The following is a 21,513-nucleotide window of genomic DNA, read 5'->3' on the forward strand; positions in this document are numbered from 1 at the left end:
GGGAACAATCTGATGAATTCTTTGGGATCAAATTACTCACCTGCTCACAAGCCTGCCAAGGCTCCTCAGTGTCATGCGGTTAAGTCCTGGCATCTTGACGCCCTCCTGGAACCTGATTCTAATCCTTCCAGTTACATTTCCCACTTGCTCCCATTAAAAAGGGGTCACTCCTATTTTTTGAGCACCTACTGTCTGCCTGCCAATCCTTGTGTTGGATGCTTTACATACTGTAGCTAAGAAAATCTTCCCAGAATTCTATCAGATAAACATTATTATTCCTGTTTTATAGAGGAGAAAATTGAGGCTCACAAATATGACTTGAGTAAGGAAGTCAGCGAGTCAGAATTCAAACTCAGATCCACCAGATTTCCAAACCTGGGCTTTTTTCATTGCCAGTGTTTCACAAATGTTGGTCTACCCACTTGGGGGCATATTCAGATAATTTGAGACAGTTTACAAATTCAGATTCTAACTTCTGTTCAAGAAGGTGGAACACATTTGTCTCCTCTAACTCCTGAGACCTCATAAAATAAGAGTAAAGGAATCAAGTGTATAAACCCACATCTCCAAAGAAAACTGGAGAATTTTCCATCAATCAAGGAGATATTGTAACAAGTTTCTGGCAAGCAGAAAGGGGCTGGAAGAGTGATAGTGAGAAAGCAGGGCAGGCAGAGGTGAAGCAAAATCCACACGTTGGTGGGGGGGCATCCATGAAGAGAATGTTGGTCTATCTTGCAAAATTCTGGTGAGACTCTGGTGCAGAAAAGTTATCCTGACAGTGCGAGTGAGGTGCAAAGCCCCCCATTAAGGGGAGAATTGAAAGTATGTGTTGAATTTATAGTTGACTCCCCCACCCTCCCTCTAACCTTCGCTGTGCTCGTGGGTAGAAAGCACAAGAGCCAAACATGTACACTCAAGCAGAATACAGAGAGTCCCCCAAAGAAATCAAACAGTCTCAGAGCAAAGCCTCCACTTTATGGATTCCTACTTTCACAACACAGGTTGTGTTGGTCCCCACCCAGGCACCTTAAGGAGAAATTTAATAGCAGACTTGACAAAACCCTACCCCTTCCACGGGCTCCCAACCAATCAATGTTTTATTGGTTTCATCTTAAATCTATGGGCTGAGAGGTTTAGGGAAATATGCTAATAGATTTATGAATGAACTGATGTAGCAAATATTAAGGCTGGGAGCTTTTCAAGTGAACAAAAAAACCTAAGCAATTAAATATAGGAACACAAAAAAGGCCAAAATAATCCAGGTAATTATAGTACATTTCTTGGCTCTGTAGCAACTATGGATTTACTAGGAATCAGGATACAAACACATTGCAAGGGAGGGAAAGTATGAATATATGGGTGGAGAGGGATAAAATCCTTTTCTACTATAACGGGATGTCAAGAGGTGATGTCTCAAATTGCTAAGAAATAGTAGCATATTATTAGAGAAATGAAATCGAAACTACAATGAGGTATCACCTCACACCAGTCAGAATGGCCATCATCAAAAAACTACAAACAAGTGCTGGAGAGGGTGTGGAGAAAAGGGAACCCCCTTGCCCTGTTGGTAGGAGTGTAAGTTGATACAACCACTATGGAGAACAGTATGAAGATTTCTTAAAAACCTAGGAATAAAACTACCATGTGATCCAGCAATCCTACTCCTGGGCAAATACCCTGATAAAACCATAATTGAAAAAGACACATGTATCCCGATGTTCACTGCAGCACTATTTACAATAGCCAGGACATGGAAGCAACTTAGATGCCCATCAATAGATAAATGGATAAACAAGTTGTGGTATATACAATGGATTACTACTCAGCCATAAAAAGGAACAAATTAGAATCAGTTGAACTGAGTTGGATGAACCTAGAGCCTGTTATACAGAGTGAAGTAACTCAGAAATACAAATACCATATATTAATGCATATAGATAGAACCTAGAAAAATTGTACAGATGAACCTATCTGCAGGGCAGCAATGGAGACACAGACATAGAGAACAGACTTGTGGACACAGTGGGGGAAGGAGTGGGGCAAATTAAGAGAGTAGCATTGAAATATATACATAATTGTGTGTAAAATAGGTAGCTAGTAAGAGGTTGCTATTAACATATAATACAAGGAGCCTAGCCTGGTGTTCTGTGATGACCTAGAGGGGAAGGATGGGGGTGGGGGAGGAAGGCTCAAAAGGGAGGGGATCTATGTGTAATTATGGCTGATTTGAGTTGTTGTATGGCAGAAATCAACATAACACTATAAAGCAATTATTCTCCAATTAAATTTTTAAAAAATAGTAGCATAAGTACCTTCCTTAGAAACATGGTGGTCATTCAGTTAAAAATCCTTTCAGCTACAAGTAACAAAAAACCCAACTTATAGTGGCTTAAACAAATACATTATTTAATTTTTTTTAGTATTTTCACTTATTTATTTGGCTATGCCACATCTTAGTTGTAGCATGTGGGATCTTTAGCTATGGCATGTGAACTCTTAGTTGGGACATGTGGAATCTAGTTCCTGGCCCCCTGCATTGGGAGCGCAGAGTCTTAGCCACTGGACCACCAGAAAAGTTCCCATTTATTTATTTTTAAAGAAGTCAACTTATTATTAACAGAAGTGCCATGCCAGGGTTCAGCTGCTCAATGATGCCCTCAAGGATCCAGGCTCTTTCTAACTTTTTCTTCCTTAATGTGTGGTGTCTACATTCTCATGTTCATCCCTTCATGATCACAAGACTGCTGTCACAGCTTCAAGCAGCACGATTATATTCAAGGCAGAAAAAAGAAGGGGACATTGTGTGTCTCAGGAAAACAAGAGCCTTTTAAAAGGCCGCCAGCAAATATGTCATGGCCATAACTGGGACACATGGCCACCTCTCTAGCTGCAGGGGAGGCTAAGAAATTATCTTCTTCTTCAGCCTCTGAATGGGAGATGACAAGGGAGAAGAGAGGTTTGGAGTGGTAAATGCCAGAAGGAAAAGCCAAAGACTGGTAAAATAAAGTAGTTACCTCTAGGGAACAGGACTTGAAGTAGGAAGGAGTGGGACAGGATATTGCTGGGTTTTTTTTATAAGATCTTTATCATTTTATTTTTTAACTATGTAAAGTATTAATATTACTTTGATGAAAATAAAAATTTAGAAATGAAATGTTATGGTTTCTATAAAACAAAAACATTTGAGAAATAAACGCTGGTAATTGCTTTCTGCTTCCAGAGAGAAAAGGACATCAATTAGCCTTAGGAGCTAACGAGCCAGAATTGGCTCTTTTTTGGACTAAGGTACCTTGGGTGTCCACCCACTGATCTGACAGAAAATTGTGCCATCACTATTAACCTGAATGTGGCTTTTGGAAACCACTACAGCACTATGTAGCAGTTACATGGGTTGACTGTGGTTAGACAGTCCTGGTGCAATTTCCTGTCTGCCATTTATTAGCTTTGTGACCCTGTGCAATAGACACCTGGGAAACTCAACTTTCCTTCTTTATGAAATGAAGGTAATTCAAGAGCCTGGTACTGAGTAAGCACTCAGCAAATGTTATCTACTGTGATACAAATGTTAAGTGTTCTAAGCAGTGACGTAATTTGGGTGTACTTTAACAGTATTATGCTTCTACTGAGTTCATTTTTTTATCCTATTCATGGGCTTCGACTGGACTATCCATGAAAATTATTATTTGTTCCTGAGAGATGTGTGTGCATAGCCTTTGCTCACAGAAGATATGTAGTATGAACCATCAAGAACTGTTCAGGCTTGGATTGCTGTTGGCTCCTGTTGGAAGAAAGATGGTAAAAAGGAACTAGGCTCGAATATTTCCACTACATATATTGTTATTTAACTTTAAAAACAACCCATCCTGTGAAATGTGCTGCTGACTACTGTGATTGCCTTGTATAGGCCACATGGATCAGGTCACCACTGCAGGAAGTAGGTGTGAGAATGTTCCATAAAGAAAAAGGATATGGGGAGTGCTATGCTGGCACAGGAAGTACAGTTGACCTGGGAGTGGGGAAAAGAACAATGACCTCCTCTCTCTGATGTCAAGGTGAGAGCTGGAGATCTGGACTCCAGGTAGGGAGCACATGGCCAAAAATCATCCAGTTGGTGGATAATCTTTCCCACACGTGGTATCAGGTAGGGACATCCAATAAGTGGCTCCCTCCTGAGGGGTGTAGGTGACATTCTTTTGGAGAGGTAATATCTGGTATCCATTTAGTTTTCCTTTCTGGCCTGGTAATTATCATCTGTTATTCCCAAGATTCCAATGAAGTTCTATTAAGCACACATAACAGAGAAGATATTGCATCCATTTTTAAAAAAGATACTATGAAAAAGGCATCTTTGGAGACTAAGAAAGAGTACTTAGAAATTTTAAATGACTGCCAAAAATTAAAAAGTTCAATAGAAGACAAAGTCATGAAAATATCTCAGAATGCAGAACAAAAAAGGAAAGACATGGAAAATATGAGAGAAAATAAAGACAAAGAAAAAGACCCAGGAGGTCCAAAATCCAACTAACAGGACATCTAGGAAGGGAACAGGGAAAATAGATGAGAGAAAATTTGCGAAGAAATAAAACTGATTTCTTGGAGGAGGGGGCATATGAGTCTTCAGGTTGAAAAGGCCCAACCATCAGGTGCCCAGTAAAACAGATGGGGGAAGAAACACACTTTGGGGGTTATCACTGTAATATTTCAAAACACTAACGATGACCCTATATGTGAGACAGCAAAAGAGACACAGATGTAAAGAATTTTGGATTCTGTGGGAGAAGGTGAGGGTGGGATGATTTGAGAGATAGCACTGAAACATGTATACTACCATATGTGAAATAGATCGCCAGTCCAGGTTTGATGCATGAGACAGGGCACTCAGGGATGGTGCACTGGGATGACCCTGAGGGATGGGATGGGGAGGGAGGTAGGAGGGGGGGTTCAGGATGGAGGACATATGTACACCCATGGCTGATTCATGTCAATGTATGGCAAAGATCACTACAATACTGTAAAGTAATTAGCCTCCAATTAAAATAAATTAATTTACAAAAAAGATCAAAAGACAATTATAAGCAATTATATGCCCAAAAAATAGCTTAACGTAGAAGAAATGAATAAATTCCTAGAGACATACAACCTACCAAGATTAGATCTTAAAGAAATAGAAATTCTGAACAGATCTGTAACTATTGAGAAGACTGAATCAGTAATCAAAAACCTCCCAACAAATAAAACATAGAACATGGCTCCAATGATGATTTCTACCAATATTTAAAAAACAAGTCAATATATCTCAAACAGTTCCAAAAAACAGAAGAAGGAGCACATCCAAATGATCAAAAACAAAACAAAATCAAAGGGAACAAATGTCGTTGGAGAAATTGGAACTCGTGCACACTGTTGATGGGAATGCAAAATGGTATAGCTGCTATGGGAAACAGTATGGACAGTCCTCAAAAATTTCAAAATAGAATTATTATATGATCCGGCAATCTCACTACTGGGTATTTGTCCAAAGAACTTCAGTCAACATCTTGAATAAATATTGGCACTCCAGCGTTCGTTGTAGCACTATTCACAATAGCCAAGATATGGAAACAACCTAAATGTCCATTGACAGATAAGCCAATAAAGAAAATGCTGCATATACATACATGAATACTATCCAACCTTAAAAAAGTAAATCTGAAATATGTGACAGCATAGATGAGCCTTGAGAACATTATGCTAAGTGAAATAAGCCATTACAGAAAAACAAATATTGCACAATTCTACTAATATGAGTATCAGAAATACTCAAATGCATAAAAACAAAGAGTGGAAATGATGGTTTTCAGGGACTGGTGGGATGGGAGTAAACAGGAAATTATTAATCAATGAGCATAAAAGTTTCAGTCAAGTAAGAGAAATAAGCTCTAGAGATACAATACTGTACTTATAGTCAACAATAATATATACTTCAAAATAAGCTCTAGAGATACAATACTGTACTTATAGTCAACAATAATATATACTTCAAAATTTATCAAGAGGGTTGATCTCATGTTGTGTTGTTACAACATACACACACACACAAAGTAAAACAGAGGCTATGCATACTCTGCAGCCCAGAAATCCCACTTCTAAGTATGTTTCTTAGTAAATTCTCCATGTATATGAAGAGTCATATACAAGAATGCTTACTGCAGCATTATTTATAGTAGTAAAAACCTATAAACAACCTGAATGTCTGTGGAATTCTGTGTGGCAATTCATATGAATAAACTAGAGCATTTGTATTAGTATGTGTAGATTCTAAAATTAATGTTAATTTAAAGAATATTTTTGTAATGTTTTATATAAAAGTGTTTTCCAAAAAAAAAAGGTATGAAGGAAAAAAACATAAGCTTCCAGAGTTAGGGAAAACAAGTTGTCAACAAAAATTGAGAACTCGACTTCCAATTAGCAACACTGCATGCTAAAAGCAGTACTTACAAAATTCAGAGGCAAACTGTTTTTTAATATAGAATTCTAAAGGCAAAGTATCATTCAAATATAAAGGTAAAATAATGCTACATTTTCAGATATGCCAAGACCACAAAATTTACCTTCTTAGGAAGTTACTTGAGAATGTCTTCCAAGAGCATATGTGATGTATCAGTCAGGATTGTTGAGTGCAAGTGACAGAAGCTGCCTCTAGTTAACTTAAGCAGAAGAGGGACTTATTGCCAGGTCATTTTTCTAGCTCACAGAAGTCTGGAGAATTGGGCAGGAGAAGCCATAGCTAAGGCCACACTGTGGGGACAACTGAATCCAAATGCTATGGGCACTGCAAGCCCCACTGCTCTGACCCCTGGACATCATCCTATCATCACATGCCACTGAAGACAAACTCTAATCATCTGTCTGTTCTCATTTATTTGTGGTCAACTTTAGGATTGTGTTAATCATGTTCTTCAGTCCATGGCATATTATTTTCATCAGTCCATTCAAGGCCCCTCTTTTGCTTGATTTCATTGCAGTATTATTTTTCCCTCAGTTCCCACCCCTGCCCCCACTCTCCTGCCCACCTCAGTGACTCTAGTGTATGTCATGTATACACACTTCCAACTCATCTTCCATAGATCTACTTACATATATGCACATCATGATATTATAGTGTTGTTTTACATTTACACAAATGGTAAATTTGTGCTATAAACCTCATTCTCTTTTTTATCTTTTCCATTCAACACTAGGTTTTAGAGACCTATGTGGCTACATGTAAATTCAACTATTTTCTTTTCATTGTTTTATTTATTCCATCCTGTGAATATATCAGTTTGCTTATCCAGTCCCATGGTGATGATTACCTGGATTGCTTCCAATTCTTCACTACAATAAACAATGCTGGTTTCCTCGATAGCTCGGTGGTAGAGTCCTCCTGCAATGCAGGAGACTCAACAGACGCAGTTCGATTCCTGGGTTGCAAAGATCCTCTGAAGAAGGAAATGACAACCCACTCTAGTATTTTTGCCTGGCAAGTCCCATGCACAGAGGAGCCTGGCAGACTACAGTCCATGGGTTGCAAGGAGTTGGACGTGACTGAGCGACTAAGCAAGCAAGCAAGCATAAACAATGCTGCAACAAACCACCTCAACTATATTTCCCTAATGACCTGTGTTAAGTATTCTCAGGAATATATACCCAGGAGTGCAATTGCTGGGTTGTAGGGTATACATATACTCTACAGGACGTACTGCCAAACTACTCTCTGGAATACCTGTACCATTTTACACTCCACCCACAGTTTTCTTTTCCTCTCATCATCAGGGCTTTGATGATATCTGACTTTCTCCATGTTGCCATTCTTGTAGTGATTTCTCAATGTTATTTTAATTTTCATTTCTCTATTTGCAGAGTTGAAAATCTCTTTATATATTCAAGTTTCCCCTTGTGTTAATTCAAGTTTTTCCTTCTGTTAATTACTCATTTCCTTTTCCCATTTTCCTCTTGGATTTACTATCTTCTTTTTCTAGTTATTAATCTTTTGTCAGTTTTACATACTATAAACATATTCTCCTAATATATCATCCACTTGTTAATCTTATATATTCCTGTCTCCTTTGTGTTGTTCACACTGGATTCAAAACTATGAATAGAGTATTCGGTCCTTGCCGCCTGGTGGGCAGGGAGAGGAAGTCTAACCACCTTTGGTTTCCATAGAGGAAGTGGGGGCCTGCCTCTCATTGAGACTCGCACGAAGAGGAATCCCTCCAAACAGGATGAAGATTTAAATACTAGGCAGCCAATAGAGTTCACTCCTTTGGTTATCCAACATATACATTTCATCCCAGATTTACTCTAAAAATATGCTTTCACAATATAGTGCCTCATACAACCAAAAAATGCACTTTCCTTCTCTAAAGGGAGACAGCAACAATATAAGTTATAATGCTTTCATGTACAAGCAATATAAAACCCAACTCAAACTGGCTTAAATAATAAATGCAATTTATTGGCTCACTTAACTGACAAGTCCATAGACAGGGAAGACTTCAGGCCAGGTATGATCAGGAATATGGATCCATTTCTCTGTAATTCTCTTGGCTCTGCCTTCTCCATTTGTCAGCGCCATTGTCAGGTAAGCCTTCCACATGCTCAAAAGATGGCTAACAACAGCAATCAGACTACATACTTCTTTGTTCATATCCAAGGGAAGACAGCTATGTCTTCCCTCAAAATCTGAACAAAAGCTTCAGTGATTGGATGATCTCTGAACCAATCATCACTGTGATAATGTGGGAGATTACTCAGATTGGTTTATATCATAAAGTTCTATACCTAGAGCTGGCAATGGGGTCAATTCCACTCAAATTGCATAGCTGTTAATACAATGGGGGAGGAGAGGAATGGATGGTGGAGAACAACTACAAAGGCCACTACAAAGGAGTAAACTAACAAAGAGGAAGATATAAGGTCCAGGAAAGATTGGGTCCAACCCAGAAGAGTAATGAAGGGACGTCCCAGGATGACAGTTGTGCTGCAGGCCTACAGAGCAACCAGTCCAAATTGGAGCAGGAAGACGGAGGGCTCCAGGAGGAAGGTATCTGGGGAAAAAGGGGATTCAAATGATTTTATACTTTCCTTAAGAATTTGGAACAACTTAAGAAGGAGATAAAGTCAGACAATGCAAGGAAAAAAGAAAGGCAATTAGAAACTCCAGGGAAAAACAAAAACTGTATAAGAAAAGAAATGTAATCCTAGGACACTGGAGCATTAGGAACAACATTTACATAATCATAACAACATAAACACTGTATTGACTTTAAACTTTTAGAATGACCTGTTAGCAAAGTATGGATGATTTAACTTTGGTTATTGAACAGAATGTAAATATTATTAATCTTGTTAATATATAAAAGTATAAATGAGAGAAGTTGAGAGATTGAAAGAGGGAGTATAAATCTATTATTTAAATGTACAAAGGTAAGAAATAGAGGACATATAATTAATGACATGTCTATATATTAGGGGTATGGTAGGAGGGCAGTTGGTGGTATTAATAGCAGGAAGTAACAGATAATGTCTAAAAGTGGTAAGTTGATAAATAGAAAAAAATTGTATATTATTTAAAGATACGAAGATTATCAGAAAAGTAAAAAATAAACAGTTATAAGTAGACTAGTAGATTTCTAGGACAAGATGGCAGACTTACCACATGTTTATCTCCACTCCCACCTGAAACCTTGCTAAAATAATAGTAAAGGAATTAAAAAAGTATAAAAACACAATGATGAAGAGAATGTCCGTCAGGAGCAGGTCCATCAGCGAAAGAGATTCCAAATGTCTGGAAGATAGGAAGAAAATGGAGGATTGATGATTGATGAAGCATGGTGAAGGAAGCCACAGCCTGGAGTATGCATGGAGGTGATGCCACTGAGGTGGAGCTGATCTTTCTGTGCAGTAGCCTGGAGTGTCTTGGGTCTTAACAATGCCAGGTATGATATAGAGTACGAGTGAGATGTTGGTCTGAAAACGGTGATAAATTGGGAAGCTGTATATTGAACTGTTAACCCACCCCTCTGTGTACAATTCACAGTAGCCAGGTGTCTACCCATTAGGCAAAACCAGACATTTCTTTTCTAAGGCAATTGAACAAGCTCAGAGAAAGATCTTTGTGTTTTGGCATAGCATAGTAGTCAGCTATTTTCCAATCATTCTAAAGGTAAGCCACCTGTCACCTAGCCCTGTACCCCATACACAGAGCTTTGAATCCAATTTTATTGCTGTGTTCTTAAATATGAGCAAACCACTATACATTACCAGGGATCTGAGAAAAGATTACAAATTGAAAGAGACCAAAATAAGCAAATGGGGGAAAAAACAAATCCTAAAGGAAATAAAAGAACACAATGAAATATAAAAACACCTCTATTACTCCAAGAGAGATTCAAGATAATAGTACATCCATTAAACAAGTACAGGATGCTATAAGAAAAGATAACATGAATGGATATTTGGACATTTTAAAATGTGATTGGCAAAAAGAGGAATGTAGGACTTTCCTGGTGGTCCAGTGGTTAAGAATCTGCCTGCCGATGCAGGGGACACAGATTCCATCCCTAGTCCAGGAAGATCCCACATGCTGCGTGGCAACCAAGCCTATGCGCCAAAATTGCCAAGTCTGTGCTCTAGAGCCGGTGAACCACAACTACTGAACCCACGTGCCTAGAGAAGCCTGTGTATCGCAACTAGAGAGCAGCCCCCATTTAAAACAACTAGAGGAAGCCCATGTGGGACAACAAAGACCCAGTGCAAAAAGGAAGAAGGGGAGAAAGAAAAGAAGAAAGGAAATAAGAAGAAGGGAAGAAAAGAAATGCAAGAGAAGAGTTGGAAAATAAAGTTAAATCTTCTTCCAGAAAGTAAACAAAGGGAGAGAGAAAACTAGGAAGGGGAAGGATGGAGGTAAGAAGTGTGGCAGCAGTAGAGAGAACAGATAAAAATACAAAAGATAAATTCAGAAGGTCTAACACTCCACTTTAATGAGTTCCAGGAGAGAACAACAACAAAAACAGAAAAGAGGAACGTATCAAAGAATTTGACCAAAGAATATAAGAGAATTTCCCAGAATTAAAGAATTTCAAAATGAAGAGGCCTAACCAATGACCAATGCAATGAATGACAAATCCCAAAACTTAAACACATAATTAGGAAATTTTTAAATACCACAAATACAGTTTTCAAAAAGTTACTATTTAAAGAGTGGAGTGAATGGAGTAGAAGTACTTTTCCCTATTCCTCTCCCCAAGTACAGCTAAAATCCTGGGACATTACATATAAACATAAGACTGAGAGGTGGAGAGAAGGCAAACCTGCTGAGGACCTCAGTAGCAGAGGAGCAACGTGGTGGTGATTTCTCTTGGTTTCCTTTTTACCTCACATATCCTAGACTTGGTGCTGGATAAGATGGTAATTAGATAATAACCATTCTACTCCAGCCAAACACCACAGGAAAAACTGTAGTCCCACCAGCAAAGGCCAAGTGGGGAGCCTAGACTTCTACCTTTGCTGACTATAAAGAGTAACTTTTCCCCTCCTCACTGGAGTAGTGTTTGGGAAGGCTGAGTGGGGAGCCAAACTCCCACACTCATCTAAGAGTAATGAGGAAACCCTCCCTCTGGGGTATGAACAGACACTGAGTGGGGATACTGGACTTCCATGCCCATCTGATAGTAACAAGTCAGTGTCTCCTCTTTCACTGCTCGAAGTGTCTGAGGAGGCAAGGTAAAACAAGATATTTAAGTAATCCTCATATTTAAACAATACCCAAAATCCCCAGGTTTCAACAGAAAATCACTCATCATACCAAGAACCAAGAAAATCTCAATTTGAATGAGAAAAGACACTCAATAGACTCAACACCATGATGACAGAGATGTTAAAAATCATCTGACAAGGGTTTTTAAGGAGCCCCATCATAAAAATGCCTTAATGGACAATAAGGAATATGCTTAAAACAAGTGAAAAAATACAAATTGTCAGTAAAGAAATAGAAGATACAAAGAAGAATCAAATGGAAATTTTAGAACTGAAAAATACAATAACCCAAACAAAATGGATGGATGGCAAAAAAGGAAGGGACAGAGGAGAGAATCAGCTAAATGGAATATAGAACAACAGAAATTACCCAATCTGGAAAAAGAGAGAAAATAGACTAGGAAAAAAGTGAACAGAACCTCAGGGACCTGTGACACTATAAGAAAAAATCTAACATTCATGTCTTTGAGGTCCCAGAAAGACAGAAGAAATAAATGAGTTAATTTACATAAGAGCAATGAGACTTCAAAGTTCTGTGGGAAAATGGTGTTGAATCTCAAACTTTAGGGGACATCACTGGTGATCCAGTGGTAAGACTCTGTGCTTTCACTGCAGGGGGCATGAGTTCAATCCCTGGTCAGGGAGCTAATATTCTAATATCCTGCGAATGCCTCAAGGTACAGCCACAAAACCACAATCAATCAATCAATCAAACAAAAAAAGCCCCAAAGAAATGAAACTTTGTATCCAAGCATAAGAATGGAATACAGTATCCAGGAAGTCTATCTCCTATACAACCTTTCTGAGAAGTTACTTGAGGATGTATACTATCAAAACAATGGAAAAAAACAGACACAACAAAAACCCTGGGAACCACCAGTTAATAATCATATAGCCAAGGAAAGCTGTGAAGGAAAGTTCCAAAATGATAGTCATGCATCAGGTCTGGAGAACAACTAGTCCAGATTTGAGAAAGGGATGCAGGGCTCCAAGAAGGTGGTCTTTTTTGTTTGGGGGGCGGTTGACTTGGTGTACCTAATGTAATAGAGATTTTTGAAAAGAAAAAATGGAATATATGAAAAAGTAAAATAGTAAAAGAGAAACAGAATTAGAAACTTCCAAAAAACGAAAAACTGCTACAAGGAAAAAATCATAAAAGTACATCGACTGGCTCTGCATGAACAATATTTACAGTCATGTTAATATTAACTGTTTATTGCTTTTAAACTTTTAGGATCAAACTATAGACAACACACACAGAAAAAGCCTTAATCATGATTACAGAATAGAATCCAATGTTACCAACTTTGACATATAAAAGACCAGATGATAGAAGTTGAGAGGTTGAGCAGTGGGGAAGAAGGCAAATAGGAAAGGTATTCTCATCTAACAAAGTTCTGGTTCAGAAAAGTGGTCTCTCGCTCATGGAACAAGGAATCAGTGTTGCTTAAATTCAGAAAAGTTATCTAATAGAGAAACGAAATCATATTAAAAACAGGAAGGACAAGAGTTGAACTTGGTGTAAATTATCTAAATCCTTATGTCATAGCAGGACATAAGACACATCATATGGCATATTACTTAGAAGTGGGGATAACAATCAGAAGAAATAACTAAAAGTGGATGCTAACAACAAGATGGTAGATGTCCAACTCTTTGTGACCCCATGGACTACACAGCCCATGGAATTCTCCAAGCCAGAATACTGGAGTGGGTAGCCATTCCCTTCTCCAGGGGAGATTCCCAACCCAGGGATCAAACCCAGGTCTCCCACATTGCAGGTGGATTCTTTACCAGCTGAGCCACAAGCGAAGACCAAGAATACTGGAGTGGGTAGCCTATCCCTTCTCCAGGGTATCTTCCTGACCCAGGAATCGAACCAGGATCTCCTGCATTGCAGGCAGATTCTTTACCAACTGAGCTATCATGCAGGGAAGCCCCTCAGAAAAGTTATCTAACAGAGAAACTAAATCATATTAGAAGCAGGAAGGACAAGAGTTGAACTTGGTGTAAATTATCTAAATCCTCATCTGTCATAGCAGGACATGAAAGACACATCATATGGAATATTATTTAGATATGGAAATAACAATCAGAAGAAATAACTAAAAATGGATGCTAATAACAAGATGGTAGAGTAGGGATGGGGGCATGTGGGTCAGTACTCCTTTTCAGTACTGATTTATTGATTTGTTTTCTGAACAATGTGTATGCATTACCTCTATTTTAAAATGAACATGTATTTAAAATTTTTAAAAAACAGAAAAAGGACATTCCTGCCCACCACTTACTCCCTCTCCCCAAACCCCCTTGTTCTCGGCAGACCTAATGGCAACAGAATATAAAAATCTTTGAGAAACCTTGCAGTCTCCCTTCCTACCTCTCCCTTAAATGTAGCTTTACTGCAGTCAAACTGGAATATTCGTTAACCCAGACTTGCCATACTTGCTTGGAAAAAATATTACTCCTTATCTACATTAGTTGGAATCTTCCCTATTGTTCAAGGCTTAGTTCAAATTCCACCTCTTCCAAAGTCTTCCTTAGTCCACTGGCAGAACTTCCTCCCTTCTCAGTAACTCCCAAGTATTCATTCATGCCTCTAATTATGACACATGCATGTTCTTTAGTCAAATGTTATTTATGTCAATGTTTCATGCCCCTAACCATCCTTCATACCAGCTATTAAGAGTCATCTTCCTAAAATACCAATCTGTCACTTCCCTGCTTTAAACCCTTCTTCGGTTTCCTATTGCCCATAGAATTGATTGCCTGGCTTCCACTTCTTCCACTGCTCCCCCCAAAATCCATGTGCTTTCACACTATATATCTTTCTTAGGCAGTTCTTCTGTTGGCAATATTCTTTCCTCTGTTTCTACATGGTAAACAGAAATTCTTTCCTTCAAGACTTCAAGTGCCCCCTTCTCTATTAAGGCTTTCCTGAAAACTCCCTCCATCCCACCCCACCCCAGGAAGAACCACCTAATGGTCATATTCTCTACTCTGCCTCATCTACACTTGGCAGTTCTTTTGTCACAGTTGGTGCACTATCTGCTTAATTACCTGAGCCCCCAGGTAAATTGAATTCCTGGAGTTCAGGGAATATATCTTATCTCCAGAATCAAGCACAGGGCTTGACATGCTACAGCTCAATATATGCTTGCTGAATGAATGGATGGCAAAGTGATGACCAAGTGAATACTGGAAAGAACAAATGAGCAAATGCTTATACTATTGCATGAATGATAAGTGAATGAATGAGTTACCCAGGAAGTAATGAATAAATGATTGACTGGATGAGAAAAAGAAGCTAATGAGTAAGTGAATGAAAAGTTCCTGTGCCAGTGAGGGTGTGAGAATGAATTTCCACCTGTGCCTTGGTTCAAACCTACCTGTGAGATCTTCTGCCCTATTCTCCACCCATCTAAAGTGCACACCAGTGTTAACCTTTTTTAGATTATAAGGAACAGACACACTCAGCTTAGTGATGGAGATTTATTGAAGCATTCACAGGGAAATAAGGAAGACAAAAACAGCTACACAGGCAGCCTCACAGAACAGAAACTTGAAAATGGTTCATGATCCAAAGCAGCGCTAGAGCCTGGCTTATCTTGTCACCCCCTCAGCTGCAGGCATCTGTTGCTCCCTTCTCTAGTGCTTCTCAAAATGGTGACTCAACTTCTTTCTGGCAGTGTTTATACTCCTCCTACTGCTACTGACTACCTTCTCTCTGCTCCCCTCCATGCCAGCCCGTGGCCTTCGGGGCACAGCTTCTGGGCCTCCTGGCTCCTGCAGTTTCCTGGCTTCTGGGGCTTCAGTTCCAATTAATCGGGGGCTTCTCTGTGCTGTAACTTCTGCTTGCCTGGTCTATCCTGCTGCCTCTTTGATTTTTGCTGCCTCACTGCCACACGGTTGCAGCTACCTTGAGGCTCTTGCAGTTTCCATTGCTTCTGCTGCCTCATGGATCTTGTCTGTTCAAGCTTTCTGCTGCTCCGTGGATCTCACAGATTCAGGGTTTTGTCTCATGGTTTCTGTTCCTCTAGGCTACTGCTACACTGTGGCTCCTATTGCTTCATGGCTTCTCTGTCCTTTTGGCCCATTGTCTTGCTGCTTCATGGCTTCTGCTACCTGTGGCCCCACATTCTCACATGCTTCATGGTTTTTGCAGCTTTCTCCTTGTTTTTGCTATTCAGTTTCTGACATCCCTCATCCACCACGTCTCTGCCTTGCTAAATTCTAATTGTTCACTTCTTCTGAATGCCTCACATTCAGCCTCCCTGAAAAAGGATCTGATTGTTTCATACGTTTGTCATCTCATACAGGCCATGGCTAGGAGGTGGAGTTCTTACATCAGTCCACCTAATAGGCCATTGTCCAGCTTAGAGACTGGATGTCCATGAGTAAGATACTATCCCAACTTTGTCATCTTTGGCCAGGATTGTGAGGTCACATGGTACAGAGCATGGCAACTCATGCTTAAGAAATCCCTTAAAAGGGACTGTGGGCATGGCAGGTCTGCTGAGGGCTTCCAAAAGGGAGCAGTGTAACTGGCAAGCTTCTTGTTCGCCTGTCCAGTACCAGTGACCTTCAAAGGCCAACCTTCTCCTTGGCCTTTTCTGCCTGTTCTGATCTGCAATGGGAGAAATCAAGGCTCTAGGGGCAATGTGGAAAGGGAACTTAGGTTCCAGTTCTGGCTCCTACATTTCCTAGTAGTGGGGCCTTAGGCAAGTTTCTTCCCCACTGAGAGCCTCAGGAGGGGACTGGACGAAGTCTGTAGGTTCCCTTACAGGTCTGGTGTTTGAGTTATCTCCCTTTAGGTTACTGTATAAGGGATGTTAAGTCTTGTCTGGGGAAGCCCTCAAAAACATCTGAGGTAGGAAAGAGGGAGTCAGAGTTCCACCTTGGAAGGGCACAGGAGGTGCTTAGCCAAGATTTATTGAACTCAATGAATGAATCAATGGCTGGGGAGGAGGGGGAGACCACACAGCACACATAGAATGTTTACTTAACTTGAGGAATTTCAATTGCTGAGGAGGCTGGAAGGAGATTCTGATTCAAATGAATGATGAAGGAGAATGACTGGGACAGAGTAGGAATCTTGGCTATTAACGAGCATTCATTCTATCCTCCCAGTCACACTTCACATCCAATTATCAGTCACCAAGATGAAGCACATCTCTTCCTTTAATGGCTCACACCTTATCATCTCCAATCCAGTCCCACTGCCCTTGCCCTTCAGTAGCCTAGTATTTTCAATAGTTCCCTAACTAATCTGTCTCCATTTTCTCCTTCACACATGCATTCATTCATTCAAAAACTATTTTTTGGATGCCTGTTTGGGGTCAGGCACTGTGCTTTTTGCTGGGGGTATACTAGTAGCAAGATAGCCCCACACCCACTCCTGTGGGGCTTATAGCTTATTTGGAGAGAGAAAACAGGCAAATATAAAACAGTGTGAGAATTGAACTGGGAAACTAAGGGAGCATACAGCTTGAGCATCTAACCTAATCTGCTTCCACACTGGTTAGCCAGAAAGGGGTTTGTTTCTTTTTTTTTTTTTTAATTTTTTTATTAGTTGGAGGAGGGGTTTGTTTCTTATCTAGTCTCCTCTGCTGTCTCCAACCCACAGTTCCCAAACCTGGCTGCACCCTAGACATCCTCACATTTATAAGCTCTCCAGATCCTGAGGCCCCCACCCAGTTATGGAAACTCAATTTTTAGGTGGGGGGGGGGGGGTGTCATCCAGGATGCACCCTGTGTTTCTGGTATACAGCCAGTTAGGGAACCAAAGTGTTCTATGAGGTAAATCTGTTATATAGCCAGGTTCTTACGACTCACTTCAAATCTGGTTCCTGACTACCTCTCCAGCTTCACTTCCTGCTACTTTTCCCCAGCCCAGGAAACCTTATGGCTCAGTATTTCTGAACTGGTGGGCTGTTTCTTGACCGCAGGTCTTGTGCATACTGTTCCCACTATCTGGAAATCCCTTCCAACTCCTCAACTGGCTAATTCCTACCAGTCCTTTGAGACTCAGCTCAGGTTTCACCTCCTAGACTAGAGGATGTCTTCCCTGAACCTCTACCTAAGCTAGATGCTCTTCCTTTATCCATGCTCCTGTCACAGTGCTAATCACATTGTTTTATAAATTGCCTCCCCAACTAGACACTGAGATCCTCAAGGACAGGATAAAGATTTGATTCATGTTTGTGTCCCCAGACTAAGGCTACTAGGTCCAGAACATAAGGGAGTCAACCTAGTGTCCTCCAACTAGCCCTAGGGATTTCACTCAGGTCCAGCTGGCTCTTGGAAACACACCACAGTGTCCGCTCTCTTCTGGGCACAGCCTGCACTGAGTGTGTGTTGTCTTGTGATGATAGGAGGCAGTGTGACACAAGAGAAAGCACTGGGCAAACAGAGAAGATCCTAGTTGAAGTCTAGGCTCTGCAACGGAACCACTGGGATCTGAAGACAAGTCATCTCACCTCTCTGAGCCTCAGGATTTAAATCCTTTGTAGCATTTGTGTTCCTATGTGCCAGGGCCTTAGCCTGAGGCAATTCATGTAATGCTTTCCACCTCATGAGGTAGGGATTAGTTACCCAGATTATCATCCACACCTACTGAATTAGATTTCCAGGCGTGGGACCAGAGCAAGGAGCTCCACATCCTTTGGACATGGGAGTGCAGCAAGGAACTGCTGCTTTTCATTATAAGCCCTTCTGTATTATTTTATTTTCTAACTGGTGTATATATTGCTTTGATTCTTAAAAAGGAAAAAGAGGGAGTTCACTGGTGTCAGGATTCTGGGCTTTCACTACCACAGCCCAGGTTCAATCCCTGGTTGGGGAACTGAGATCCTGAAAGCCACACAGTGCAGACAGAAAAAAAAAAAAAGGAAAAGAAAAAGCTTCACAGGTGATTCCAATGAACAGCCAAGGTTGATAACCACCCTCACAATGGAGAAAACACAAGACTGAATTGGAGGGCCTGGGTTCAAACCTTCACTGCTACCTGGTAGCTGGGTTACTTCACCTTCCTGGGCCTCAGTCTCCTCATCTGTAAAGTGGGAAGAATAGCAATTACTACCTTTAAAAGCCTGTGATGACCTAGATGTCAGCCAAATAGCTTCAGATATATTTCATCTTCCTTACATGGCTGCAAGGTAGGTGTATATTATCTCCTTTCCTTCGTGAGGAAACCGAGGCTCAGGGAGGTGAACTAACGGGCTCAAGTTTCTGCAGCTAGGATTTGAATCAGGGTGACTCCCAAATTGTGCTTTTCCACATATGCCAGCATTTCCCAAATTATGGCACACACACCACAAGCAGTATGTGATTTCTTTGGTTGAGCACAGATAAATTTGTTTTGATAGTTGTCCCTTTTAATATGAATTAGAAAATTACATACTTAGCACATCAAACCCATTGTTTCACGGTTATCGCTACTTAGGATGAAACTAAAGTAGATAACAATATTAGACCTAAGACAATCTCAAGAAAAATACTGGGTAAATAGCACAGGAGGGCAATTTGGAAGTATCTATTAAAAACAAAAGTATAAATAGCCTATGACTCTGCAATTTAGCTTCTAGTAATCCACCCTAGGTAAGTTTTCACACACATACACACACACACACACACACACACACACACACACACAAATGCTCCTGCTTAGCATCCTATAAAAGCAAAAACAGAAAACAGACTATCATATGAGAAGTGGGTAAATAAAATGTGGTAGAGTCACATAATGGCAATCTACCTAACAATTACAAAGGATGAACTGCTTCTACATTTAGCAACATGCATAGATCTCAAAAATATAGCTAGGCAAAGAAAGAAAACTGCAGAATGAGTCAATACATCACCTGCATTAAACACAATATAGTCAATGAATTCACATGTAAAAGTCTTAAAGTTAAGATGGATGTACAACAGACATTACAGCAATTAAGATGGGATGGGGAATGGTAGTTGAATGACTACCATTATTTGCAACATTCTAATTTCTTAAAAAGAAAATTCACTCATTACTTGGGTAATTACAATTGATTAAACTTTTAAAAAACAAAAATGTAGTATACAGATCAGGACAAGGTGATGATGGTCTGATGATGTGAAGAAGCAAAGACTGATCTCATGGCAGCACACTGAGCTACCTCTGCAACTAACACAGTTATTTCCCAAAAGGAACATCACACGCATTCAGCCAGGATGTGGCCCAGGCTACCTCTCCCCTACCTCCTCACAACCCAGGTTGAGATCTAGGCACTCAGTTATATGTGATTTAAGCTATAGGGTTCCTTAGGCCCTCCACTTACCAGGTAAACCCCATCAATGACCTGGAACTTTTCCAATAACCAGAGCATTCAGCATCTCCCAAATCTGGAGGCTCCTTCTGTCCTTAACAATTGGGATCAGAAGCCCTCAGGCATTAGGCATGTGAAGACTTGTATTCTGAGGTGTTGGCACCTACTGGGCTCTAAGCAAGGATAAGGCCTCCAGTGAGGAGTTTGACATCATTAAATCCTATGAGGTAGGTAAATACTGTTAGCCCCATTGTATAAATGAAGAAACTGAGGCACAGAAAGGTCAAATGACTTGCCCAGCGTCAAACTAGAAAGTAATAAAAAATGGGACTAGAACTGTCCCCAGAGCCCAGGCTCTGCTCCTAGTACCCAACCAAATCCTACCAACTTAAGGTCCAGCTAAAAAGTGACCTCCGGAAAGCCTGGAGGTGATCGTCCTCTTTTCAAATTCAAAGCACCTTTACCTGATTCAGCTAACCACGGGAACTCATGAATTAGCATCTTCCTAGCAGGAGAGTAGAGATCATGTCTGACTCAGTTCTGTATTCCTAGCATAGAGTCTGACAAAAAGGTTTTCAGTATGTGTCTGACAAACACACAAAATGAACGAAAACATGAATGAGGGCGGTTTCACGTAACTGCCTGAATCCTATGAGGTCCGGAATACTTCTGCCCAGCTCCGGGGTGCTGTCATACTAAGCTCTCTTGGAATCAAATTCATCCTAGGCTCCTTCTAAAATGGGTCTCTAATATCTGTTTATTATTTTGCAAGCACACCCACATGCGCACATGCGGATACATATACACACGCATACATACCCACACACAAGCAAAATGCAAGGGGGCCCAAAGGACCCATGATTATGGATGATGGGAGAAGGTCTGGAAGGGAGGAAAGGGGGATGGACAGATGGCCCTGTTCAGCTCAGTTCAGCTCAGCTCAGCACCTCCTTCCAGAGGCCAGGATGCTCCCTGAAGCTCAGGAATTTTTGCTCCAGAACTAACATCACCTCTGTTCCTCTTCGTGCTTGACAGCAGTGCCTAAATCCCATGATTATACCAAACAGGGACAGGAAGTAGGGGAAGGTTGGGAATCAGATATCCAGAGATTGGGAGAGGGGCAGCTTAAGGATCCAGACAGGGTAGGAGGGCAGAACTACTGCTACTGCTCATTGGGGTTGGGGTTGGCATCTGGGTACTTGGTGAGGTCGAAGGTCAGGACTTTGCTGATCACACAGTCCCCTTGCTGAAGGAGGAGGGAGAAAAAGAAAAATAAAATTGTAAGGAGAGAATTAAGAGGGGTCTAGTGCCCTAGGACTGGGGAGCTTCAAACCCTCCTCCCTACATACCTGCCCAAAGCCCAGGCTCTGGTTCTCTGGGTGTGAGAAGATTTGCTCAGTCCCATGTTCCTTCTCTACCTGCCTATTTC

At 40.6% G+C, this 21,513-nt stretch overlaps 1 protein-coding gene across 3 annotated transcripts in view; it reads right to left on the reverse strand.

Annotated features, from left to right (window-relative positions):
* Positions 1–8,454: 8,454 nt before the first annotated feature.
* Positions 8,455–21,513, reverse strand: part of SMC1A (structural maintenance of chromosomes 1A) — a 46,125-nt gene continuing 33,066 nt past the window's right edge. Inside the window, exons 25-26 of one of the 3 annotated variants that reach the window (XR_006340169.1) lie at positions 9,680–9,811; positions 8,455–9,071 (exon numbers count right to left, since the gene is read on the reverse strand). Coding sequence is in view for 2 of the 3 variants with exons in the window: in XM_043897868.1 (XP_043753803.1) it covers positions 21,247–21,330 (84 nt within the window). In the remaining variant the exon portion in view is untranslated. Of the gene's footprint in view, positions 9,812–15,259; positions 21,331–21,513 lie in introns of those variants that run through there. The other 2 variants (XM_043897869.1, XM_043897868.1) reach the window with 2 other exon arrangements.

The sequence above is a fragment of the Cervus elaphus genome, chromosome X (assembly GCF_910594005.1).
Source record: "Cervus elaphus chromosome X, mCerEla1.1, whole genome shotgun sequence".
NCBI lineage: Eukaryota > Metazoa > Chordata > Mammalia > Artiodactyla > Cervidae > Cervus > Cervus elaphus.